The sequence below is a fragment of the Ambystoma mexicanum genome, chromosome 8 (genome assembly GCF_040938575.1).
Source record: "Ambystoma mexicanum isolate Mex_15411 chromosome 8, UKY_AmexF1_1, whole genome shotgun sequence".
NCBI lineage: Eukaryota > Metazoa > Chordata > Amphibia > Caudata > Ambystomatidae > Ambystoma > Ambystoma mexicanum.
The window spans coordinates 112,025,397-112,051,002 of record NC_090929.1 but is presented as its reverse complement, the minus strand read 5'-3'; the positions used below and the strand labels follow the sequence as shown (position 1 = coordinate 112,051,002).

General features: G+C 44.7%; 1 protein-coding gene across 4 annotated transcripts in view; it reads right to left on the bottom strand.

Moving 5' to 3' along the window:
- The window catches only part of SCAI (suppressor of cancer cell invasion), an 877,065-nt gene that overhangs the window by 141,449 nt on the left and 710,010 nt on the right, over positions 1 to 25,606 (bottom strand). For all 4 annotated transcript variants that reach the window (XM_069609434.1, XM_069609437.1, XM_069609436.1 and 1 more), the window contains one exon: positions 22,768 to 22,846. In XM_069609434.1, coding sequence (XP_069465535.1) covers positions 22,768 to 22,846 — 79 coding nt within the window. The remainder of the gene's footprint in view (positions 1 to 22,767; positions 22,847 to 25,606) is intronic.

Below are 25,606 nucleotides of genomic sequence, written 5' to 3'. Positions count from 1 at the left end.
CGATCATGCCGAGGTTGTCTTAATATTATTTGACATGGATAGAATCGCTTTGGCATGGGCCACTCCCTATACTGAAAGTGTGAGCCCTTCACTAACCATATGTGAAGGTTTATTCAATACCTTAAAAACTATGTTTCGCATGCAGTACGCTGGACAATCTTCTAGAAACTAACTGATTGATATTAAACCAGAAAATAGGGATCTTCTCACATTTATTGTCCATTTTCAGAGGTTAATAGTACAGGTGTCTTGGCCTGGGAATGCCCAGTTGGCAATCTTCTAGCAAGGGTTGAGGGAGAACTCCACCAATACATTATCTGAATATATTGTCTTAATAGTCAGATAGGAACAATGGTGTATTGAACTCAGGTCAGAAATAAATAGACAGAGGCCCTGGTTAGATTAAGAAAACTATACCTCCCTATAGACTCAAACCCATGCAATTGTGCAATAGACTGGGACCTCTGCAGGCAGAAGAGACACACAAAGGCGATTATTTAATTTGTGTTTTTATTGCAGATACGCCAGCCACTCTGTACTCATGTGTCCCAGGATGGTCCCCAACACCAGCTGGAAACGCTATGCCTCGCCCAGAGCCGGATGCATGAGGGCGAACATTCTCTATACTGAGTCCCTACCCTCGCTCTTTCCCACAGTGCTCAGCCATTCATTACACTTGTGTGTACTAGAGATTTGATTTCCACTCTATAATGGGAAAGGGTTTGAGCTTTTATAGACAGTGGGGCAATCAGGAATTTCATTGATTTTGGTTTTGCAATGGGATCCCCCTTACTCCAAAGAGGTGGTTATGGCTCCACCCTCAACTCCAGGCCCATCTCTTTACACACTAGCCTCTGACAGATGATCTTTGCCCAATTTCCTCAGAAGGTCAGAGTTTTAGATGCCATATTTGCATCTAATTTCCAAAACATCCTGTAAATTGCTTGGTTGGGATATCACAATACAGCATTTGACTGAAAGAGCCATAGAGTCGCTTATCATGGACACCAGTGTCCTTCTTGTTCTCAGACAAAACCCTTAAAGATCCAGACAGAAGAAAAGAGACTTAGCCGTTCAGAGACACAACCTGCCCAAATTCCCCTTGTACAAGAATCGCTCCCTCTGGAATATCAAGACTTCTCTGACTTTGTGTACAGGCGCGTTATAAATGCCATATCATATTTGATCCAGCTGAAACGTATAAACTCCTTCCTGACACGGGTGATGATTGAAAAATCGAATTCCAGGTGCTCACATACCTTATGGAAGGACCTATGCCCTGTCCCAGAAAGAAAATCTAATACTCGGGAACTACATGAATAAAAGCCTAGAAATAGGATTTATCCACCACTCCAGCTCTCCTGCAGAAACCCCCACATTTTCTATACCAAAAAGGGATGGCACAGAAGTAAGACTGTGTGGACTATAGGCATTTCTGTACCATTACCATCAAGAATAAGTTTCCCCTTCCATTGATTCAGGTCTTGGTCGATCAAGCCCAGAATAGCAAGACTTACACCATACTAATTTTAAGGAACAAGTTACTTACCTGTAACTATTGTTCTGCAGCATCGGTCTGCTCATGAATATGCTCATGAATATTCCCAGTCGTCAGGCTGGGAATCCTCAGTAAAAGAAAAACAGTTTCTCCTTTCACTTACAAACTGTATTTCTCCTTTAAACCAATCACTGTCCTCTGGGTCATACTGCCCCCATCCAATGACAGTCCTCTCCCTAAGCCCCTCCACTGGCAGTCATCTTCAGATTTGGTAACCACGTAAAGTGGCAGTATGACCAAGAAGAGCCGCAGAGGGGACGCAGGGAATCCATGCCATACTCAAGCTGGAGAACAATAGTTACAAGTAAGTAACGTGTTCTTTCTCCAGCATGGGGTCTGGCGTGGATTCACATGCTCATGAATAACAAGTGCAAAGCAGTACAACATTACACAAAAACACGGGCGGTGGCAAGGCTCAACAGAAGCAATCAACTCTTACCTCTGAAACAGACTCAGCTCAAGGGAACAGGTTGCGTATCGCTGCTTGGCCGACTCTGGACTCCTCCCTGGAATCCCTGTCGATGCAGTAGACTTTCGTGAAGGTGTGCGTGGACCTCCACCTAGCCGTCCTGCAGATGTCCAGCAGGGGCACACCAGAAAGGAACGCTGCCGTTGCAGGGATCACTCTGGTGGAGTGGGATCTCGGAGGCCAGGCCTCGGGCAGTTCGCCAACCAATGGAAATGCATGATGCAGCCGAAGAGCCACCTTGAGATGGAAGCCTTGGACAAGGACTTCCCATGGTTCACAGGACCAAAGTTCACGAACAGTTGAGAAGTCTTCTGAAAACTGTTCGAGCGTGTCATGTAGAACTTCAGGGCACGAGCAACGTCCAGCGAGTGCAAGGCCCTTTCAGCCGGTGACAAAGGCTTTGGGAAAAAACAGGTAACACCAAAGGCTCGTTGAGGTGGAATTCAGATGGAACCTTCGGAATAAAAGAGGGGTTTGTCTGCAGCACCACCCTCGATTCGTGGAAAATCAGGTATGGCTGTTTTCAGGATAGGGCCTGGATCTCACCTACCCTACTGGCAGAGGTGATGGCCACAAGGAAAGCTGTTTTCCACGAGAGGAACTAAAGAGGGGCTTGATGCATAGGCTCGAAGGGGGCACCCCATGAGCCTCGTCAGCACCACGTTGAGTTCCCACATCGGGGCAGGAGCCTTCACCGGCAGGAAAGATTGAAACAGTCCTTTGAGGAACTCCTCGGCGAGTTGGTTAGACCAAATTGAATATCTTCCTGGAGACCTGATGTAGCGCGAGATAGCCGCCGGTTACCTTGATAGAGGCATGTGCCAGTCCGACCTTGGCCAGGGATAGCAAGTATGGAAGAATCTGCAGGGCCGTGACCCTCAGAGGGGTAATCTTCTGAGACCGGTACCACATAGCGAAACGATTGCACTTGTGACTGTAGCACTTCAAAGTCAACGGTGCCCTTGCCTTGGTGAGTACCCCCGCCTACAGTCCGCAGGCAACTCATCCTCCAAAATCTAGGGCTGCAGAAGCCAAGCCCTCAGGTTCAGCAATCCTAGGTTGTGGTGAAGGATTGTGCCTCCTTCTCTGGTGAGAAGATCCAGAACCACTGGCAGCTTGCCCCGAGGCGATGCTGACAGGCTGAGAAGGTCTGGGTACCAAATCTGCCTCGGCCACACCGGGGCGATGAGCATCATCCTGCATTGGCAGTGTCCGAGTGTGTTGATGACTCATAGCAGGAGAGGCAACAGAGGAAATGCTTACAGGAACAGGCCTGCCCATGGGAAGGAAAACGCTCCCCCCAGGCTTCTCTGTTGGTGGAATCTGTTGGCAAACTTCTGACATTTGGAGTTTGCCCCCATCACAAACAGATCGATCTGGGGCCTGCCCCACCTGACTATGCACTCCACCTGGTCCTGCCGAAGTTCCCACTCGTAGCAGGAGTGCAATTCCCTGCTGAGGGAGTCTGCAATGATCTTCTTGACTCCTGCTACGTGAAGAGGAACAAGGAACATCTCTTGTCCGACGACCCAGCGTCACAAGTCCTCCGCTTCCTCAGAGTGCTGGGGATCGAGTGACCCCCGCTTCCTGATCTAGAACATTGTGGTGGTGTTGTCCGTGAAGATCCTCACCACCTTGCCCTTCTGAGACGGAAGGAAAGACCCGAGGGCCCAGAACACTGTTCCAGGATGTTGATATGGGGATCCTTCTCCTCCGGCAGCCAAATGCCTCTGGGGTGCAGACGCCCGGTGTGGGCTGCCCAGCCTTCCAGGTAAGCGTCTGTGGTGACCGTCTTCTGATATGGAGGGTTTTGAAACCCTGTGCCCCGGGCGATGTTTCAGCGCATGCCCCACCACCTTATCGCTCGACGGAACTCCCCATTGAGCGGGATCTTGTCCGCGAAGCATCCAGACATCTGTATCCAGCGAGCATCCAGGATCTCCTGAAGAGGTCACATCTGTAACCTGCAGAACCGGATAAGGTAGATGCAGGACATCATGCCGCGCAACGACTTGATGGTTTGCACCATGGCGGTCTTCGTCCACAACAGCCACTGTACTTTCCTTTGAATGGCCGCTACCCTCTCCTCTGAGGGTGATGCCAGGCAGGACACCATATTGAGTCAGGCTCCTAAGAACAGCGCATTCTGTGATGGTATCAAGCAGGACTTTGGATAGCTGATGGAGAACGCCAGACCCGAAAGCAGCTGGACAGTCGCCTCTGTGTGTCCGACGGTCAACTCTCCCGAGAGGCCCCAGATGAGCCATTCGTCGTGGTACGGTATCCCCTGTAGATGCAGATGGGCCACCACTGGTTCCAGGCACTTCGTGAACACTCTGGGGCTGACTTCAATCCGAAAGTTAGGGACTTCCACTGGCAGTGCTGTCCCTGCACTACGCAGCATAGAAATGTTAGATGTTTCCTGTGACTGGGGACATGGAAGTAGGCGTCCTCCAGGTTCAGCAACATCAATAAGTCTCCTTTATCCAGTTGACTGAGCACGTGTTGCAACGTGACAATCCTGAATTTTTGGGGTTTGAGGTATTTGTTCAGATGTCGCAGGTCTAGAATGGGCCTACTAGAATGAGTAGACTCCAGATCCCAAGAGTCGCATAGGAACTAGCTCTGTCGCCCCTTTTTCGCAGCATGGTCCCTACCTCCTCCAAAAGCTGAGGAATGCTCTCTCTTTGACCCCCTGCTTCCTCGCTCACTGCACCCTGTTCCACCCTTGTGCCTTCCTTCTTTAATACTCCCTGCTAATTTTGATCTTGTCACCAATTTGCATTGTTTGAGTTTAAGGGAATTCTGCTCCATTTCGTTCTTGTTTGTTTATCCCCAACCCTTCATTTTTTGGACATAATGTTGATTTTGTTAGGCTAACTGGTTAATCCATGCTACGTCCTATTATATTATGCCATGTTTTGTTGTGTTGTATGACCTTAATGTCATGTTTCTTGGTACAAAGCCAGCACGTGTGTTAAATTAACTAGAATGTGACAGCACTCCACAAAACTCCCAAATAAATAATAAAAGGGGCTTTACCATCCAAGGTAGACCTTCAAAAGTAAGCTGGTAAGCGGACTCTACACACATGTTGCACCCAGGATCCGACTGCTCCTCTCTTAAGAAGACAATGTAAACTGCAGCTCAAATTGAGAAGAGTAGACAAGGCTGAATGATGCAGATTAACTTCCTTAAGAGCCCAGACTCAAACCAAGAGGAATCCATCCTCCCAGACCACTAGAATCATCCCCATAACGCACCTAGCAGGTCTCAGAACTGCCAGGCGCCTGGTCCAGGGCATTGCAGGTATAGCATCCACAGCTGTAAAGCCCACGCTCATTAACTAAAGTGCCCGTAGTTCCTCTGAGCTTTCTGTAAAAAGCCTAGCCATTTGTGGCTCTTCTGGGCCTGCTGAAGAAAGTAGATGGGCATTTGCTATCCTGTTCTATGGTGTATTTGAACCCATCTAGGCTAATGACACCCAGGTGTTTTGCGGAAGGCCTCAAACCTGACCATGCTGCATCAAAGACACTAGAACTTTTGAACAAAAAATGGTGGCAGACTTTCACTGCATACAGAAGGACAAACATCTGGTCCATTCCTTTTGACGTACCCTGCTTCTCTTGTTCCACATTTGCCTTTCTATTCTTGACTTGGCCACTCGTTGCTACAAGCCATGGCAGTCTCTGGATGACTTCCCTGGATTTGTTTTGTGGGAGTAATTAATCCTCATCCCATCGCAATAAAATCTGAGAAACGTTAAGGGTCTGCTTGAGCACACCTTGAGTCCATCAGACAGTCACACACACGCTACTTTGAGCAGTACCTATTTATCTCTATGTGTCACACCTCAGGGAACCTGGCGGCTTTGGGCTAAATGGAAGCTGCGCCCTCCATTGCGGGTTCCTTCACGTACAACGAAGCGCAGAGTACGAGTCTAGTCTTTTTTCTACGCATTCCGACGCCCGTACTTAAGCCACTCACTTCCGGGGTCGGATGCGTTGCAACGAACAGTTTTCCTGATCGCCTGCGCTGCCGTACTCCTTGCACTTCGCTCCTCAGTGTTTTGCGCTCTTACCCGCCTCTTTCCTCACGTTCTTCCTCTCTGTATTTCCAGCTTATCCTCTCGCCTCCGTTTCCTTGACCCTCCTCCTTCTACTTTCCGCTCCCATCTTCCTCCTGTCCATTCCTCCCGTCTTGTGTTATTTTCCTTCTGTCTTACCTTCTTTCATTCCTTTCCTCTCTGCCTTTACCTTAGCCTTTCCATTCCGTGTATCGACCTCCTTCTGTTCAACGGACTGCCTTGCCTCATCCCCATTGGCATTTTCTTGTACTTCCTGTGTATCGTCTCCTGCCTGCCTAACGGATTGCCTGCCTTTTCCTGTACTGTATTGTTACTACCCGAACACTTAACCCGTGGTACTCAGACTTTCTACTACTGGACCTATACCCGAGTTAACCATCTCTGGATATTCCTCATCCAGTCATCTCTTCAGCTGAAGCATACCTTTCTGGGGTTTTTTATGCCTCTGGCTTTTTCCCCACTGTTTAACGGCTGAGGAGGGTAGCCACAGTTCACCCATTGGGTGTCACTGTGGCGTCCTTTCACGGTCGTCCTTATCTGCAAAAAAAAAAGGGAAAGACTCGAACCCAGGATAACCCGAAGCTTGCATTACATCGGAAAATCAGAGGTGAGGAGGAAGGGGAGGACAGGGGATCAGACTCTTCACAAGTAGAAGAGGATATAACAGATATATCCGACACTATGAAAATGCCCTCAAGTAAGTATTCCCTCTCCATCAAATACCTTAGAATTTACCCTCCAGATTTTTGCAATCCTGATCTACAACCTACTTTGATTGGATCAACATGCACTCAAGCTACTACAAACATTATCCTTCTTCCTCTGAAGTTCCCCCACATCCATCTGACCCCCCGGATGATGTGTACCCTCATTTCCTCACCGCTTCACCCCTTCTCTCTTCCGTTCCGAATATGCCAACTTCCACTTCCTGGAATTCACGGGTTTGATTATTATACAATATCCTATTTATGATGTCAATATATACCCCCACCTCAATCATTACCCTTGCTTTTGTTCCTAGGTACAAGGCTTCAACTGTGCAAAATAGCTGGCCAGGACATTTAAAAAAAAAAGTTGCAATGGTGTTTGCAAGTGTTTTGCATTATTAGGAGGATGCTTGCAACATTTGCATCAAAGAAAGAGGATGGTGGGAGGATGTGATGTTACAGTGTGGGAAGTGAGAGATTGGTCTTGCGATATTAGATCTGTTAAATGATTTAAAAGGACAGAGACCCAGATTATGCTGGGAAAGGTTTATATTGCTTCTTAATCCAAAAGTAAAGATAGTGAAGCTAAACAGTCACCTATACAAAAAAGGTAGCAGGCGCCCCTCTCTCGAAAGAACACGGCATAATAACCTGTTCAGTGGTTTTTAACCACTGAGAGTTTGCAGCCATCTGCTTTTTGCTCACGGTACCTTTCAAAGATGGGAAATATCCATTTGCATATCAGTCTTTGTCCCGCCCACATGGGCAGTCCAGCAGCGAAATGCTATGGCAATTCCCTTCTGAACAAGAGTACCAACAGCAACCCCACACGTGTTTCATCCTTGTTGGGCCTCATCAGTGAGGTGAAGCTGTGCCTCTCTGAGCACAGTGAGCAGGGAGTCCACGTCAGGTAACTTAAGGTGACCAACCCAAGTGGTTTCCAAAAGTACAAAAAAGGTAGCAGGCGCCCCTTTCTCGAAAGAACACGGCATAATAACCTGTTCAGTGTTTTTTAACCACTTTGATAGTTTGCAGCCATCTGCATTTTGCTCACTGTACCTTTCACAGATGGGAAATACCCATTTGCATATCACTCTTTGGCCCGCCATTCACCTATGTATTTTTAATAGAATCAGGGCCATCATGTCACCCCTCACGCCACCTGACTCGGTAGACCCCGCACGCCCCTCTCCTCCCATCACCCGGTACAATGTACCTCTCCTCTGTCCCCCTCTGTATGCTAATCCCCTGCTGTATATCTGTTCTGTTGTTACCGTTACCACTGAAAAGCTCTCCATTTTGCATCTGTAATGTACATTTCTGTAAAGCGCTCCATTATGCTATCTGTATTGGTGTATACCTCTGTAAAGCACTCCATTATGTTATCTGTATTGGTGTATACCTCTGTAAAGCGCTCCATTACTTCTCGAAGGAAGGTCCGTGCTCAATAAATATAATAATCATGAAACACTGCACAATCCTGTACAGAAATATGCATTCTCTTCTGTTTTTTTTAATTTTATTGTGATTTAGTTATTACAACATTACACATGTATACAAATTGATCTAAATATCTGTTTAAACATTTCAGTATACAAAGTAAAAATGTCTTTTACAAAATTCAAACTTTTATCACTACCAGCATTAGAATAGTAACAATCAATTCATACAATAGTTCCAGTTTTTGCCCATAGCCCCATTCCCTGAGTGATAGAGTAGCCTCCTCTTTAGGTGTTATCATGCCCTATCCAATACCATCTTTATTTGGGTCCATATCATGAACAGTGACATATTACATTTCGAGTCTGAGGCCAGCAGGACACTCCCAATGTCTATTAGGCTGTGTACATGTGGCCACAAATACTTTATATATGGGTCATCCATACACCTACAAGCCGCCAGAACATGCTGTGCAGATTCCAGTATGTGCTTCTGATGGCACAACCTACAGTCCCTATCATTGTGTGGCTTCCCCATCTGGGGCCCAAAGTCTCCATTACAGGCAACTGATTCAAACATAGGAGTATAAGGAATCTTCTCATAGCAGGGGAAGGACACTTAATTATATATTGTTGTGGTGTCAAGTAGGTGGTTTGATTTAAGGCAAATTCTCTATATGTTTTGAGTGTGGCTAAGTGAGCATAATTTAAGCCCCAATTCCACACCTGGGCCTTGGCCGTCAATTGCTTAATCAGCTTAGATTTGTCCTTGTCCCAGTCTGGTGTCCACTCGATAGTCTCAAACAGGTTTTCTACCTGTTGACAAAAGGCTTTTAGGACTCCTTGGTTCTAACTACTTAGAATGTCACCCATACAGGCCAACATAGGGCACAGAGGCTAAATGTTTGCTTTTATGTATAGAATGCTTCGTCCTATATGTGGTTTATAGTGACTTTTTCGAATGTCACATTTTCAAATGCCTTTTTCTCGACACAAAAATGCTGAAAAAAACAAATTTTGCTTTTTTTTTATTATATTTTTTTTATTTGGGGGGGTTCACCCCCAATCCCCTGTTTTTTTAAAATTTACACTTTTTTGTACTAACTAAACAGAAAAAAACATAAAATAAAAAAAAATAACACATGCAGAATATTTTTTTTGGGGCAAATTTGGTTTAGACAAAATGGCATTTGAAAATGTGCATTCGTCAATTTAACTGGATACCCCTATATGTATCAGGCCAGTAAGCGATGTGATGCCCATTTCCAGGCAAATAGCCTAGATGGGTACACAGTTGGGAAGCCCCAGGATACATCTCCTTATACCACTTTTTTTTTTATTTTTTTAGAATTAGATTACATAGGTTTAAGAGAGGGGGGGTGAGGTTGAATGAAGACTTAACCAGAATATGTAAAGATATGAACAATGAAGAGTTGGGCAGATAGTGCACACCCACTAATTTCCAGGGCTTCCTAAGGTCAGTGGAACGGCCGGAGGAACATTTGAGAGGGCAACGCACCAAGCATCTGCACTCATTTAATGAAGAGGTGTGCACCACGAAAAGACTCCTTAGGAACTCCATAAGGGCCTTATCTACCTCCAAACTCAATCTGATTACGTACAAGTTGAAGAATACATCTCTTCAGATGGAATATAAGAATTGGGTAAGGGCCAAGACATCTGAGATACCAGAATGATAGAGAGGCAATGCTTAGAGCCTTGGGAAAGGGGGACACTCGAAATTTCTTGTCATTAATCAACCGGACAGAGAACTCCCAACCCTCGGCTCTAAGTAATGTTATGGAAGAAGAAATTGTGTAAGCATGGTGTGAGGCAGGTGAAATGCCTGGGTTTCAAATTATATATCTGTCTGTCAAAAGTACAACTGAACCTAGACTTGAATGAAGAGGTAAAGGGCTTGGTCGGTCAGATGAAGAAAGTGCTTAGAACGTATTGTACGTTTCCCATGGAGCCCCTATTAAAATTGTATATTGCAAAGGTGCTCCCTGCCTTGCTCTATGGGACTGACAAACCCCTTAATTTGGGAAACCAATGGGTACGAGTGGAGGGGCGCCTGTGGAAAAAGGTGTTGGGGTTGCCATCCTCTTTACCAATGGCAAGTCTCAGATTTGAACTCAGGTTCCCCTCCCTAAGATTGCATGTTGACTGGCGTTTAATCTCACTGTATAGAGCAATTATTGTCCCTCAGACAAACTCACTATATGAAGACATCATTGCTATCCTGGATCGGGACTCATCTGGGTTTTTGACAAAATTAAAATGGTTAGCCAAAAAGCTATTGTCAGACTGTGAAAGTAATCAAGAAGAGCTAATTTCCAATCCATTACGTATTAAGAGACTGATGAAAAGAATTGATTCGATACGACCATGCGCTCCCTATTCTTGGCTAAATCATTTCTTGTCATAGATGAAAAATTGGGAATTGTCCCTAGGTATTTGAGGAATTTCCCTAACCCTAAAATGAGACAAGATTTTCTTAGAATACACCTTAACCTACTGCACACGGGGGAAATTCTACAGTCACATGAAGGGGGCAACGAAAGTGAGATAGGATGTCCACTCTGCCGAGAGAATGTAATTCACATATCTTAAACATATTCTGATGAATTGCAGAGGAACATGGGAGTTGAGGAAACAACTATTCCAGTAAGAAGATAGACAAGAAGGATTAGGTCTGGAGATGTTCTTTTCTGCTCCTGTAGAGGTTCACGCTGTTTTGTCCTGTGCTATCACTCTGCAGCTCACTTTCCTACAACTCCAGAGACTTTTGCTGTTTGCTCACACTTGCCATTCCGTGGGTCATCCTTGTGCCTATTCGCAGAGCTTCCATCAGTTTGTTCTTTTCTCTCACGGAATTGTCTTTCAGCTGATACCACCTTGCCATGTTTGTTTTTCTAACATAATACTGCACTTCCAATTCCTCTGTATCATGTCGCATTGGGACTCTCCTTTTCATCAGCTACTAAGTCTCTCCAGCATCAAGATTGGAAAACAGTCCTTTTACTTACCTTGAAATTGGGATCCTTTGTATCAACATCAGCTTCTGGATCCATTTTCCCTCTGTCAGAGGGTTTTACCGGAATTTACTTGTCGGTCTCTCCGGGGGTTATTCTACCAGTGATTTGTCTGGACAGGCAGGCTGGCTTCATGAGAGGAACATCCGTATCTCCAAGAATCCAGAACAAGGCAAAAACCACAAAGGACCCGGTCTCCTGCTTCATCCTCACAGCGGAAACAACAGGTGAGCCCCTCATTAGATTAATCTGACACTTCCCTTGATAGCAGGGCTGCTAGGAGCCAGCCATCAGCAGAGCAGAGGTGGCGATTAAGTCTCCCTAATAAAGTTGAGTCCCAAGTAGAAGCAGAATTTATGAGTGGTACTTGGGAGTCTTACATACTTCTATTTTTTCAACCGCTAGCCAGTGTAGATTTGCCAAAATCGTTCACACTGTCGCTGCTAGAACTTCCATGATTTCCTATGAGAATTAGAATTAATGTAGACATCCCAGAAAAGTGTAAAGGGTTCAAATGTGGTACTGACACAGTCTTTATCTGAGTAGCTGCTGCATTTGTGATCCTCTACAACCATTTTGTAGATCTTAGGAAAGACAGAGCTATAGTGCATTGGTATAAGTGATCAGGTATGGCACCTGGTATTAACCACCTGCGACACATCAGTGCTGCCAGAGTTCATTCCTTTTTTAAATTTTATTTTTATTTACATTTTATAAAAATGTACAGAACAGTTGCAAGAACCCACCCACCCCGGCCCTTCCTAACAGTGTCGCAGAGATTAGTAAAGTTCCAGAAATCTGCCCCAGATGTCCTCGAATAACTTATTTTTCTTCTGATGCCTGTAAATAACTCGTCATCGCAAGCCTGCCCACAGCATCAACCCATGTTATCTCTGTGGGATGAACTGTTGACTTCCAGTGTCTCAAGATCAGTTTCTTGCCCATGAAAGAGCCTCCAAACAACCGCTTTTTCTGTGCACCGGTGCAATCATCAATGAGCGGATCATCACGCAATATAAGGTATCAAAATCTTAATCAGAGGACATCATCAGCACCCTATTGAATACCAAGGAAACATTTCCCAGAAGAGCCTCACTTTATTACATTCCCAGAGCATGTGTTTCAGTGTCTCCGCCCCTTGGGAGAACATCGCCAGCACAAATCCCTATCAGTCGTACTACGCCTATACATTTGTTCATGCGTCCAATATGCTGCTCAAGATCTTAACTTGTCTCGACTTCTCCCTCAGGCTAATAGAAGACAGAACAACATTCCTGCAGACGGTCTCCCATCGCACCTCAGTCATCTCCCCAGACAATCTTGCCGACCATTCTTGCAATAATGCAGTATTGCTATTGGCCGACGACAAAATCAGTATGTAGAACCTGCTTGCCTGGTGCCCCTCTGATTCAGCCTGAGCAACTACACCTCCAAAATCAATCTCAGCCTTCTCTGAAACATCTGAAATACTTCTCTTCAGAATGCAGAATTCCTGAATTGTGCAGTCTGGAACATGCTTAGTAACCTGTAGCTGGTTGAATGAAAGCCATTTCCAATCTGCTCTAAGGTCACCAATACACTGAACACCACCCCCCGCAGGAACCAATATGGCCAAAACAACATTTTCCTCCCACCTTTTATCTCCGGATTGTACCAAATTGAAGAAGCAAGACTTGGGAACGGCTCCCCCTCCAGAAGGTTCAAAAGCTCCTTTCAAGACGCCCCCAAGGAAAAAGATGCCTGACAGCTAGATGGTAGGCCTGGAAGTTAGGAACACCCAAGCCACCCCTATCTATTGGTAGTCGAAGTTTCCAGAGCTTCATCTGAGGTGGCTTGTCGTCCCATAGAAAACCTTTTAACAGAGCATCGTTTTCCGACAACCACACCTTGCTACCTGCTGGCAAAAGCAACATACTGAATATATAAGTAATCTTAGGTGTAGAATTAATTTTCAGCATGTTAACTTTCCCCCACAGGGACAGTCTCGACAGCCTACATCTTTCCAAATCTGATTTCTGACCTGACAGCAGCTTCCGCATAGTCTCCAACATATTCTTGGCCAATCTGCTGGTCAGCCAGACACCCACATATTCTATCCTTACATTGCATCATCGAAAACCCGAATCCACTATTGCTTCCTTCCGTCAACGTGGCGAAACAGGTAACGCCTTTGACTTGGACCAGTTCATTTTGTATCCAGATCGAACATTGAACCCTGCAATATGTCGGCAGTGAGCTGTCCAGGTCGCTCAGCAGCAAGAGTAAGTAATCTGCATAAAACCAGAGTTTTTGTGTGACCCCACCATAATTAACTCCAGTTCTTCTTACATTTCGCCTCTTTTGTGAGGCCAGGGGCTCAACTGCAATTACAAACAGCAGATGCAACAGAGGGCAGCTGTGTCGCATCGCCCGTTCCAAATTGAAGGGTTCACAGCGTATCCCTTAAAGTTGACACATCCGCAGTGGGAGTTGTGTATAATAACCTAACCCAACTCACTGAAGGCCATCCTCCTCAGCACAGCAAACAAGTAACTTCAGCTTACCCGATCGAACGCCTTCTCAGTGTCCAAGGAGAAGACCACTGCCTCCTGATCCATGCCAGTTGCCTGTGAGATAGTATGAAGTATATAGTGTAAAGGTATAAGTAATCAGATATGGTGCATGGTATTAACCACTAACAGATGGGTTAGTCTAAAGCCCCAGACTTGGAATGATCTCGAGCCCTTTGTAGACCCACCACTTTATCCTTCAAGATCCCGCTGATGCGGTTGGAGAGTCCACTTTACACCATGAGGGTCACTTGAGCATTTTCGCCGAACATTGGTTAACTCACTAGACATGAGATGGGCCATGACTGAACATTGGATTTTGCCATGTGTCAACCCTGCAGGCATATGTACCATAGCATGTCCACATTTAGTGGCATGCGCTGGCGCTGCAGCTGTCAATTCCTAATATGGCCTTTGCGCCTACCAGGCAACCACCCCATGCACGCCACCATTTTCAACGTACATCAATGCAGGTACATACACTATAGTTGAGACCGGTTGGCCTTCCAAATTGTAACCTTTATTTTGGCCATTATATCTGTGAAATAATGCCCTGCAGACATTTAGCAGTGGTCAATGGCCCTTGTTTTTTGACAGGGCATCCATAGCAACCAGAGCCAGTTTGGCTAAGGTGGCTATTCCTGTTTTCCCAGGGTGCAATTCCAACTTTGACCACATGTCGGTCTCTGATGGCGCTCTTATTAAGTTTGAGCCGTGTTCCCAAGGTTGGGTTTCCATAGCGACCTGGACACAAAGCAAGGAGACCCTATCCACCGGATTTGCGACCATACCACAGTAATCCAAGAGTTCACAGCGCGCTCGCTTCAGTATAGATCCACGATACTGTGCTTACCCTGCCGGGACCCCCCTTTTCAATCTTTCTTTTTATTTGCTTCGCTATTACAGTGATCTACTTCTTGGTGCGTCCTCAGCCTGACCCCAAGGCTGCACAACAAGGCAGCGCGGATGCCAGTAGCACTATAAGGTATAGTACAGCCTTTTTGGTCTTGCTTCAGCTCTTGCTTATCAGGTCTTTACTAATATAATGAGCCCATGTATACTGCCTCTTTGTGGCACTCTGGGGATTGCGTGCATATCACATATATATTGTTTCCCCTAGTTGCTGTCGGACGGGTTGCCTGTACAAATTGCAGCTTGTTTCAAGGCTTTCCAGCACGCTTGCATCTCTGTGTATATACTGATGGACTCCATGTGACACACAGTTGCCTCCACAACGCTTAGCGCCGGTGAAGGTAATGGTGTCTTTTCTTGCCTTGGCTCACCGGGAAGCATGCTTAGAGCCAGCATGACACAGAGCGCTTATCTTGTCAGGGTAGATGGTGTCCCCTACTTAATGTCCATTTATTCTCATGCCAATTTGCATGGCATTGGTATTGTGGGCCTACTATAGGCGCTTGTTTTTGTTCTCTTGGTCGTACCATATTAGGAATTTCAGCCTGAAGGGGGGCCTCCCTGGTGTACACTCACAGCAGTAGTTAATTTAGTGTGCATGCTCACAATCACACTCTATACCTTCAAATGACAGGGGACATCACTTGCATGGCCATTGCGCCACACTTTGGACATTCTGTTAGACTCCAACTAGTGCCCCTCTCCTCCAGTCTCGGTCTGCTGGTCTATGGTGTCTGAAGTGTTGGTATTCTCGCTATATATCTACCTATATCCTGTGCTTTGGATTATGGGAGAAAATTCTCTACCTACATATTGCATCTTAATATGACTAAGCTCTGTGCTTTTCTTTATTCTACAGAAACCTATTTATTTTTGAGTTTTTCTTAATTCACTCCTCTTCTTTTCAATTTCCTAGTGGTGTTGGGAGGGGACTGGAGAGCCAGGCACTTTCATTTCTCTATTTTATGTGACTTGTTCTTCTTTCTGTTTTTATCTTTTTTCTTTTAGGGGTCTTACACATCTGACGTTAGGTCTGGAGGAAGGTGGCCTGTTTTGATCGATATGCCGAAACGTATTTCACCACGCCATTTTGACTCTTCTAGCAGGTGTGAATGATGTGCCTGTGCACGGACAGACAGGCCACATACGTAGACCTTTAGCAGAGCTGTAAGAAACAGTGGGGTATTGTTCACACTTGAACCAATTTCTACCAGCTATAACCCTAAGTTCTACAATAATTGAACTTTCTTTGATACTGTGGGACAATTTTGACTCTCAAATTGAAGTAGAGTTGGAATACTTTTGAGACTTTGTTCTCAAATCCATTAGTTACCAATGTTTTGGAATTGGATGACTTTTTTGGAAATAAAGGATTATGCTAGAGGGATTTTTTAGCACTCTTTTCTGAAGGATAGTAATCCAATTTTTGTGATTTTTAGTGAAATGTCATGCGCATTGGGAAGCTTCTTTTCTATCTTTTCTGCTTTGCTTGTAAATATTAATTATTATTGATGATTTTGTTTAACCATGCTGGTTCTTCTTTTTCTTTTTTTGAAATATGTTTAAATTTGAGTTTGTTTAAAAAGAATTGCTATATGTTTTGCAAAATAATTGTGAGAATTGTGTACAAAGAATTGATATATGTTTTGTAATACATTGTGAAAAGTACTTCTGAGTTTATTGTTAGATTCCATGCTCAATGAAGTTGATAAATTGAGAAAAATGACTCCGGTCAATGTATAAATTCTGGACTTGCATATATGTGATGTTATCTTGTATGCATAGAGAACATTAGGACACTATCTGGGAACAGTGATTATAACATCCAGATAGGAGTGATCCGTTATTGCCCATTTGTTGCCTTTTCTGTTTGGATAAAATGGGGGTGCAGGTAATTCATATACCGCATCACCTATAGAGACACATTTTGCTGTTTTTTTATTAACCACCTGGGACACATCAGTGCTACCAGAGATCATTCCTGGTCCATGTGCACTCCAAGTTTTACACTACTGTTCAGTTTTCAGGCCTCTCTCTAAAGCAACCAACCATTTGGATTTTAATGTGATGGCTGACTTAGTTTATTTTATTTAATAAGGAAAAAACTGCTGCATTTCTGCAGAACTTCAACACATTAGACTCAGCCCGAAAAGTAGTGATTTTAGGCTCACATCAATTGCTGAAACTACAAATACCTTGAAGAATTTCAGAGATGCAACTGAGTTTTATGTACCTGAAACATACTTTGGTGTACCTTAAGGAGAATCCGAAAACATCTTGGGATATGTAAGGAAGGCATGGTATCAAACAGTAAGACAGACACAAGTAAACAAGTAATCACAGTTCAAGGGTGTTTATTGAACTTCAATTGGGTTTGAAAAACACCTATCTAATCATCAAACAATAACGCAGTCGTAGTGGTGTCTGTCAAAATAAAAGGGCCTATACTAATAAACCTATTGCCAATCCTTTTTGCTAAATGCAAATAGTGGGAAACAATGTTATGCAAAAGAAAAAAGTGTTCAAGAAATGATATGCCAGGATATTCAAGCCGTTTGCTTCCTTTACCCAGGTTTTAAGCACAGGACAAGGCGGCACACTCGAGCTTAGCACACTCTCGGACTTCTCTAGCATGAGGATGCAGTTCAAAACCTCGACATCAGTGCCGTCTGTGTGAAGTCTCTTTGCCATTCAAAGTCTCTTATTTCAGACGGCCTGATGCAACACAACAAACATTAAAGTTCCTTTCGTCTCAGGATTTCACATATACAACTTCTCAGTTGATTTACTGTTCACCCCGGGTCCCCCTCCGTCGACCCACTTTAACACAAAACATTCAATTGGTCTCCCTCCGCCGGATTCGGACCAAATGTATCTATTTTTCCAAGCTTTCTTTACTTCATCAAAATTGAAGACTTTCGACTGTGTGCCGGATTTTGCTCGACCCGTTGCAGGACCACTTCCATTCACAATTACTCATTCTCTTCTTGATATAACCTTCTTGTACCTTCCTTTTAAATCAATCACTCATCATGAGTTCAACTTTACTTGCGTCTCTTATCACACACGTTTTAACAATGTTTGTTCCAGCGTTCGCAATACAATGTTGCTGCTTGCAACCTTGGCTTCAACACAGACCAGTCTTGTATCGGTCTCCAGAACTCACCGGTTGTGTTGATTTCACAGATGATGCTTTGTTCTTTGAGCCAATGACAGTACCACAGCGGCTGGTGCTTCTCCCTGCCTTGATTATTGATGCGGGAGGGCCCCGGGTATCTCTGACACACAATGCAGGATTCTTTAGCCTAGCTTTCTATTCTTGAGATTTCTGGAAAGTAACTGTTCCTTGTTGAAAAGGTCAAGGGAATTTCCCTCCTTGTGATCCCCTTCTGTTTTGCCGTCTCTCTTCTCTCGTTCAGCTGCCGTCCCAAAACTGTTATTTCCTTGTGTGCTTTGCCTTGCTCAGAGTGTGCTCTAGTGCTCTGCCTTTTATCTGTGTGGCGAAGCTTAATGGAAGTCAGGTGTGTGTGATGGTCAGTAATTGCCTGACCTCACCTGACCATTGTATTGGGACTCATCAGGTATAACGCTCGGGTGTTAGTCTGTTTTCTCCAATAGCGGGCCGTCTGTGTGAAAGTGTTTGTGTTGTAAAAGGGAGTTAGTGGGTGGAGTTCCTAAATATTCTACCTGGTAGGATGGGGTAAAGGTGTTGTAGGGAAGGGGATATCGCATCTCACCATACAGTGTCCCACTCCCACTCCTCCTCACCCAGGTGATCCTCCCGCACTGTTCCACACCCAGGAACTGGATCCAAAAGATATGGTCGTGTCCTGGCCACCTGGATGACAGATCCCCGGGGACTGGTGGGTGAGACATCTTCTTGTTTCTCTCAGATAGCCGAGAACTGCAGAACCAGAAAGGACGAGGGGCATACAATTTAGAAGGAGGCACAACTGCTTTAAAACAAGATTTTAACCTGCTGAGTAAGTAATCGTGATTGTTTAAAAATGTTTAAAAGCTAACAGTGCTGAATATTATTAAACGGAACTGCCCTGCCCTGTGTGGGCGACATTTTCTGCCAGAAAATGTGGGTATCAATGAAGCTGTATCACAAAGGGGCCGGTTGCTTGTAGGATACTAGAGCATTTCTCAGCAAGAAACGGGTACAGTGAACAGGGGGAATTTGAAGGTGGATTATCCCCAAACATGTCAGTTCTAGGAAAGACTTTCTTTTATCCGCTGCCCAAGTAAAGAGAAACAAGGACAGCTTGCTCAAAAACCTGGGCACAAATCATTAGGCAGGCTTTCCATTTGGACAGGCGCTTGAAGTGCTACAATAAGATTCATGCAGTAACGTGGCCGTAAATCATTTTTTCCCCGAATTAGCAGCACATGGGCTGCCGCATCCGAGGCAAGCAAGGGCAGCATGCCTCGGATTACATGGTCTAATGAAAAAAGTGTCTCCGTTATCAGAGCTGCTTCAAGACAACAGCAGAAGAATCTTAACATTTCATATGCAAAAAATCAATAGGTTTTAAATACTGCACCAATCAATACAAGATTTAAAAATAGAAAGTCAGCCTACTAATAAAAGGTTCTCAAGAACAATTGATATAAATAAATAAAATCTTTTTATGAGAGTGCTGTGAGGAACCAGGAACGAGACGCGGACACAGAGGACTCATGATGATTGCTATAAACTTTTACTCAAATAATAAAGGGGGCAGAAAAGGCCTCACTGTCCCTAATCTAGGAGGTATTTTCCTACCTCAACCAAAATCGAAGGGCCTGTCCTGTGTCAAAATGTCCAAAACAAAAATGTCCTGTGTCCGAAATCCTATCCTAGCCCTCTGTCATTCTAAAGGCAACTAGGTGTTACGGTTATTGCCATTGGCTTAAAAAGTGCACAAATGTTCAAGTTCAACTAAAAAATCCAACAAAGGTTCCAAAAGGATAATGTTCACAGTTCCTGATAATGACTCCCGTGCACAGGTTTCTCTCCAGCAAAACAAAAGTTCAAAAGAACAACCAGGTTCTTTGTAGCCCCCGATGACAACCCCCTCCTCTTGGTGTTGCAGCCGAATCCAAGGGAATCTATTTCCTTCCCCAGGTCTTTTCCACATTCAATGCAGTTTAAAATTTTAAGGGCATGAATTTTCCTTCAGACTCTCTCTTTTCAGAATACCACTAGCCGGTCGGGTCGCTCTCCAGTTCTGCACGGTTCCATCTTTGAATTCCTGCGGTAGTGAAGGGAGTTGTTTGGAGCCAATCGGATTCCTCCAAAAGCTAGACCGTTCACTTTGGTCTAACTGAGTAATCTTCATTCTGTATGCTCTCTTCCTCGTCGTCGAGTTGGGAAAAACGGAGGATTACTGCCACAATATGCCATGTGGGCCTGAGGTATTGAAAGGGTGTCCCTAAAAGGGAATGGGGGATACCACGTCTCGCCCAATGATGTCGCTTCACCCCCGCACCCCCGAGGGACGACTCCCCCATGTTGTCCTCCCTCGCATAGCCACCCCCATGGTCAGGATCAGGTAGCAGCTGCCATCCCCTGGCCACATGAGGAGTGGCTAGCTCTGGGAAAGCGGTGATGACACCATCTGGTTCATCACATTGCCCAAGTATGATCCTTCTCCACATTGATGCAGGATTCTAATTTGTAGGTTCATTGTGAAAATAAGATTGCATGAAAGTTGCCCCTCCTTCTGTAATTTAATGGTTAGATGGACTGTTTTTTCTTTGAGCACTTGGACAATTAATTTGTGAAATCAATCCAATCTGATGTTTCTTTCCTTTACCCACAATAACAATCCAGCTCTAGCTTGGTCTTAAAGCTGCTCAACGTTCCTACCTCCCAACCCACTGCCATCCTGACGAAGCAAAGCCAATCGTTCACTGTGCAGTACAGCAAGCCATCGCTATCCAGATTTACAACTTCTATTTATTCACAAGGCATCTTTCTTCCCATAAGGAACTAGACACAAACTTCAAACTACATTTTGAGTGGGTGTTTTAAATGGCGTTATGCAATTTTTCACTGACCTAGCGAAGAGTTTTCAGCAAGGCAATATATTTTCTTTGGTGATAGAATCTGAACGCCATCATTTGTTTCCGACATCCCACCACGACAAATCATACTTATTTGAGGTTAGCAAACAATAGAAAACAATGCAATGTAAAGCCCTTTGACGGCACACAACATCATCAAACTCATTCTAAGGTCAGAAAGGTTCCTTCTATTGTAAGCCTCCAGCAGATGGACTTGAAATGGCCACTTACTTCAGCACATGAGCTGAGCATCTAATAAAGGAATTACGTAGACAGTGACTGACCTCGAGATGTGGGAGATTAAAGAGGAGGCCTTCTAGGATAAGCCAAAAGGTACTCAAACCAGGGTCTCATTTTAGATACATACAGCACAAAAAGCCATTTCTTCTTATCAGGATTGTTTTTGATCAACATTTTCCCACTGAAGACTGTAAAAAGTAAATGCTTTTTGTATTGCCATACAGCTGAGAAGTCAATGATATGCAAATCCCTGGGTGTTTCTGATCCCATAATGTGGTTATCTGAAAATACATTCTTTGCCTTGTGATTGAAATATCTGGGGTGGGGTGTCTCATTTAAAGGCAATGCAGCCAATGGGCTCAGCTCCTGCAAGCCTTCCATCAAAGACTTCAACATTTCAGAAACATACTGGACATGACATAACTGAACAGACAGACATGTGAAAGGGGCAGAACAGATATAATTACAACACAATAAACATCAGCTTTTTCTTAAACTCTTGTTTTCTAATGGCTTTTGCCACCATGAACAGACTACCTCTAATTGGTCTGTGTACAGCATCAAATAAACTACAGCGGCGTTCATGCAAGTGAAGCAGAATGGGCCAGCATGCTTCTGATAAAGGAATGCATATTTAAACCAACAGATGGACTGCATGAAATATATGGGATAGCCAGGTCTTTCTCAAAATCATACATTTTCCACAGGTGTGTACTTCATTGTCCTCCAATATCCGGTCTACGGAAGTGAAAGTTGATCTGTGCACACACTCTGTGGTCTACAAGGCCAGGCCAACTGCACTTCGGTGAGTGCTACATAGGAAGCTTTCGGGCCAGTCATAACCAACCTGTTACTTTCCGGATGTTTTGGCCTACAACCCCCCATGATCCACCAACACAAATTATGCTGCTTGATACTGATGGAAGCTGAAAGCTAAAACATCTGGAGTGCGACAGGCTGGCTAACCCAGTTTTGGACCATACTCGAATCCCAATATTTCACGGGTGCAAACAAGATGGCAGTATGAAAATGATGATTTAACAATATCATGACGAGGGCTTGAATTTGAACATTGACAAACACGAGACAAGTACAACAGATCCATGCTGTGGCTTTCTGCAACTGTGTGGTAGCCCAAAGTGGCCACCATAAACAGGGAGGATAAGCCTCCTTCAAGAGGTTGGGTATTTGTGACCTGGGTACTCTAGGGGCAATGCTGTCTGCACACCAGCATTTAGCAGCTAGATTGACATAGATAAACTCAGACAGAGGAATTAAAAGGTTATGATAACTAAACACACGTGAACTCAATTCTACTTCTAGAAGGTTCATCAATTTAAGGGCACTAAATCAAAGATTGAGACTGTAAACACTTATTCGATGTACGGTCGTCTCCCAAATGCCAAGGATACCATGATGCAATGACAGGGTTCCTATCCCGGCGACGTTAGCTAGCAGGGATCTACGCCAATATGATGGCGGCGGCATTCCTGATTCTTTCTTTACCAGGGTGGTTCCCCAAACCCTGCCCTTCACTCTTCCCATTAGCGCCAGAATGCCGCTGATGGAACAAAGACCCAGAAAGAGCCAATTGAAGGTGATCTCTGAAAGAGATCTTTCCTCTACGAAGGACTTTTGAGAAAGCCTCAGAGGCTGCCTTTCGCACGATACGAAGATAATTCAAGCCCTGCTCATGACAGGGAGCATTCCTTTATTGTACCTTCATAATCAGAACGACCTGTAGGGAATACGCCGGTCGCTGAGAGGTAGATCAGGAGCACGCTGTTGGCTGGCAGCTCCTGCAATAGAGAAACGCACCAATTAGCACACTCCTTGCTGAAGGGCTGGACTCTGAAAATAAATGGCAAGCCATGTCATCAAATCTAAAAAAAGACCATGTACTCCCGTCCAGCCCACCACTTTCTGTCAGTGCTTGCATGAAAATGCTTATCCAATTTGTGTCCATGGAATCAGGAGGCACAGCACCCAAGGATCTGAGAGTGGATAGAAGTCCAGGGTCCATTCCACTGAAGTCTGGGATACATCTCCTACCACTTCAACATTTCACCCAAATTTCAAAGTGTTTTGGACAGTGTGAGGCCTCTTCACGATTTTCACAAGTGTTGGCAAAGGGCGCACAAGGGTAGGGGAGAAGGGATGACTTGTGGTATTTTCTTTTGCAAGTGTAACGTGTGTATTCTCTTGTAGTGCAAGTTAACAAAGTGTTTGTATTATTCAACTTCAGGGGACATGCTTTATCATCAATCGACGAATATAAAAGCACTACAAAGCAACCGTGTTATCGGTTGGGGCTTTGTATAACTATAACAAATACCAATTAAAAAAAAGAGGCGGAGTCAGCCACACTACGATTGAAATCTGTAACCTACAGGTTAATCACAGCTGAAAGCGCCTCAGCCCACAGGCATCTTAGCAGAGGATAGATATTGCTTATTAATGGCCTACAAATGTGATAAGGCATTTCAGTCTTGGGAACCCAAACGCAGTGTAGGCAACAAAAGGTTGAGCAATACATAGTTCACATTAAAGAGAAAAACTATTTCAGGAATGTCCCTCTACCTCCCCCTGCTCAGTTATTTAACATCTGTCCTCCTTAGAATTGCTATGAGAAATATTGCATCCAAAATACTTGGGGATCCCTACTTATAATGGCTTTACTTATATCTGGGCGGTAAAGTAATGACAGACCTGCAGTTCTTCTGAACCACATGTCTATTTTCCCCTAAAAGGTAAAATATATTTCCATCTCTTTTTGAAGGACAGCAGCGATGTGGGTGCCAGGCAGGAAAAAGGCACAGAGGGGTTTAATGGTGACCCCATCTGTGCATTTCCAGGGTCATCTTTTTACCTTTAAAGTGCACAACCTTCATTTATGGGACAAACAATTTTCTGATGTGGCAGGCAAGAGACAAATGTTCCTCCAGGTTTTGGGTTGAGGTAATACCATGGCAAACAGCTAGATTTTCTTGTAGTAATTTCACCTCATACTCATGCAGTGGTTACACTGCCAGCACTCTTTCCACTGTATAGAAGGAGGCAGAGAACCCAACATTCATAATTAGCAATGTCAGTAAAAACAGGCAGCATTCCAAAAAGCCTCCGTCTTTACTGTTAGCACCACACTCACAATGAGGCCGAGTTTATTACTTACAAACTCATGCTCGTTCAATACACCTCACTTGTAATTTACTATTAATTCATCTTCTATAACGTGCTTAATACAGGGGACCAGTCTCTAAGTGTGGGAATGGGATTCAAACCTGTGTTGTCTTGCTTCCAAGACAAATGCGTTGCCCCTGAGCTATCCTCTCGGCCCTATCCTAGGACACTTGCTGTTACGTATTTAAGTTGAAAGCTTCATATAATTTAACAAGAGATAGTCATTGCACATCTCCCTTTTTACATGTTTGGAGATGACCTTCTTTTCCCCGGTTGCTGGTCTTTGTTCCATACTAAACTAATATGGCAGCCAAGGAGTCTTAAGACTGCCAGGAGCTTCCTCTGTGCGGTTGACAGGCAGTCTCGAAGACCATGTGACTAGGCACCCTTCTTTTTGTCTCACGCGGTAGGGTGGCACAGCAAAGGAAGATTTGGCAAAAAGTTTCGACTGTTTCTTGACCGGACTCGCCTTCCCCCAAGCTTAAGATGGCAGCCTACCAGTGCTACTGCTGGTCGTACTTCAAAGTAGACCCCTCTTTTTAGCTTACTCTCTCCTCCAAGCGCCACTACCATCCCTTTCCACCTTGTAAAGTGGTTACAACTACCAGGTTGCCTTTGTTTTATCACCACCTTGTTGTAGGGGTGTCCACTTACTGCCTTACTGCTTACAGCCGTCTCTTGCATCTTGCTGTTCTGAACACCATTTAATGCCTACACAATGTAGTACAGTGTGTCTTGTTTTTATACTGTTTTGTATGGCTTCTGCATATGGCCAAGTCCACAAAGCTGGGCTGCTGGATTTTTAGGACCTGGTTTGGCTATCCTGGTTGTGCCCTATATCTGTGTCCTGCACCTTATATCTAGTTCTGGCGGCAGGACATTTTTCCTGGGATGTCCTTTGTCCTCCCCTGGTCCTCTTCACTGGATGGACCCGATGTCTTGGGCCTGAGGTGTGTATGGGTAATTTTTTCAGTCTTGTCCTCCTGCCTGAAGCACCTTGAGGAAGAAAGCCTCCATTATTCAAAAGGGTAGTGTAACATTAATACCCCACCTCTGCTCCTCATCTGGGTCATCTTGGTTCGCCTCCACTCCCCCCGCCACCCCTTCCCCAATAGCAAGAATGTTTTCTGCTTGCTGGCTGCTCTGGTTTGCCCTTTGAGATGTCTAGATCCGGTTGGTTGGGTTCCTCCATCTTCCTGGTGCCTTGTCCATATATGCTTTCACTCCAGGCTGGTGGGTTACCCTCCTGGGAAGGCAGATTCTTCTTCTTTTAGGTTATCTGGGTCAGTGTTGGCCCAGGGTTCTGGTTCCTGTGTGACCGGGTCCTGTAATTTACCCTGCAATAGAAGTATGGTGCTTTGTTTTGGTGTTCCTGAACG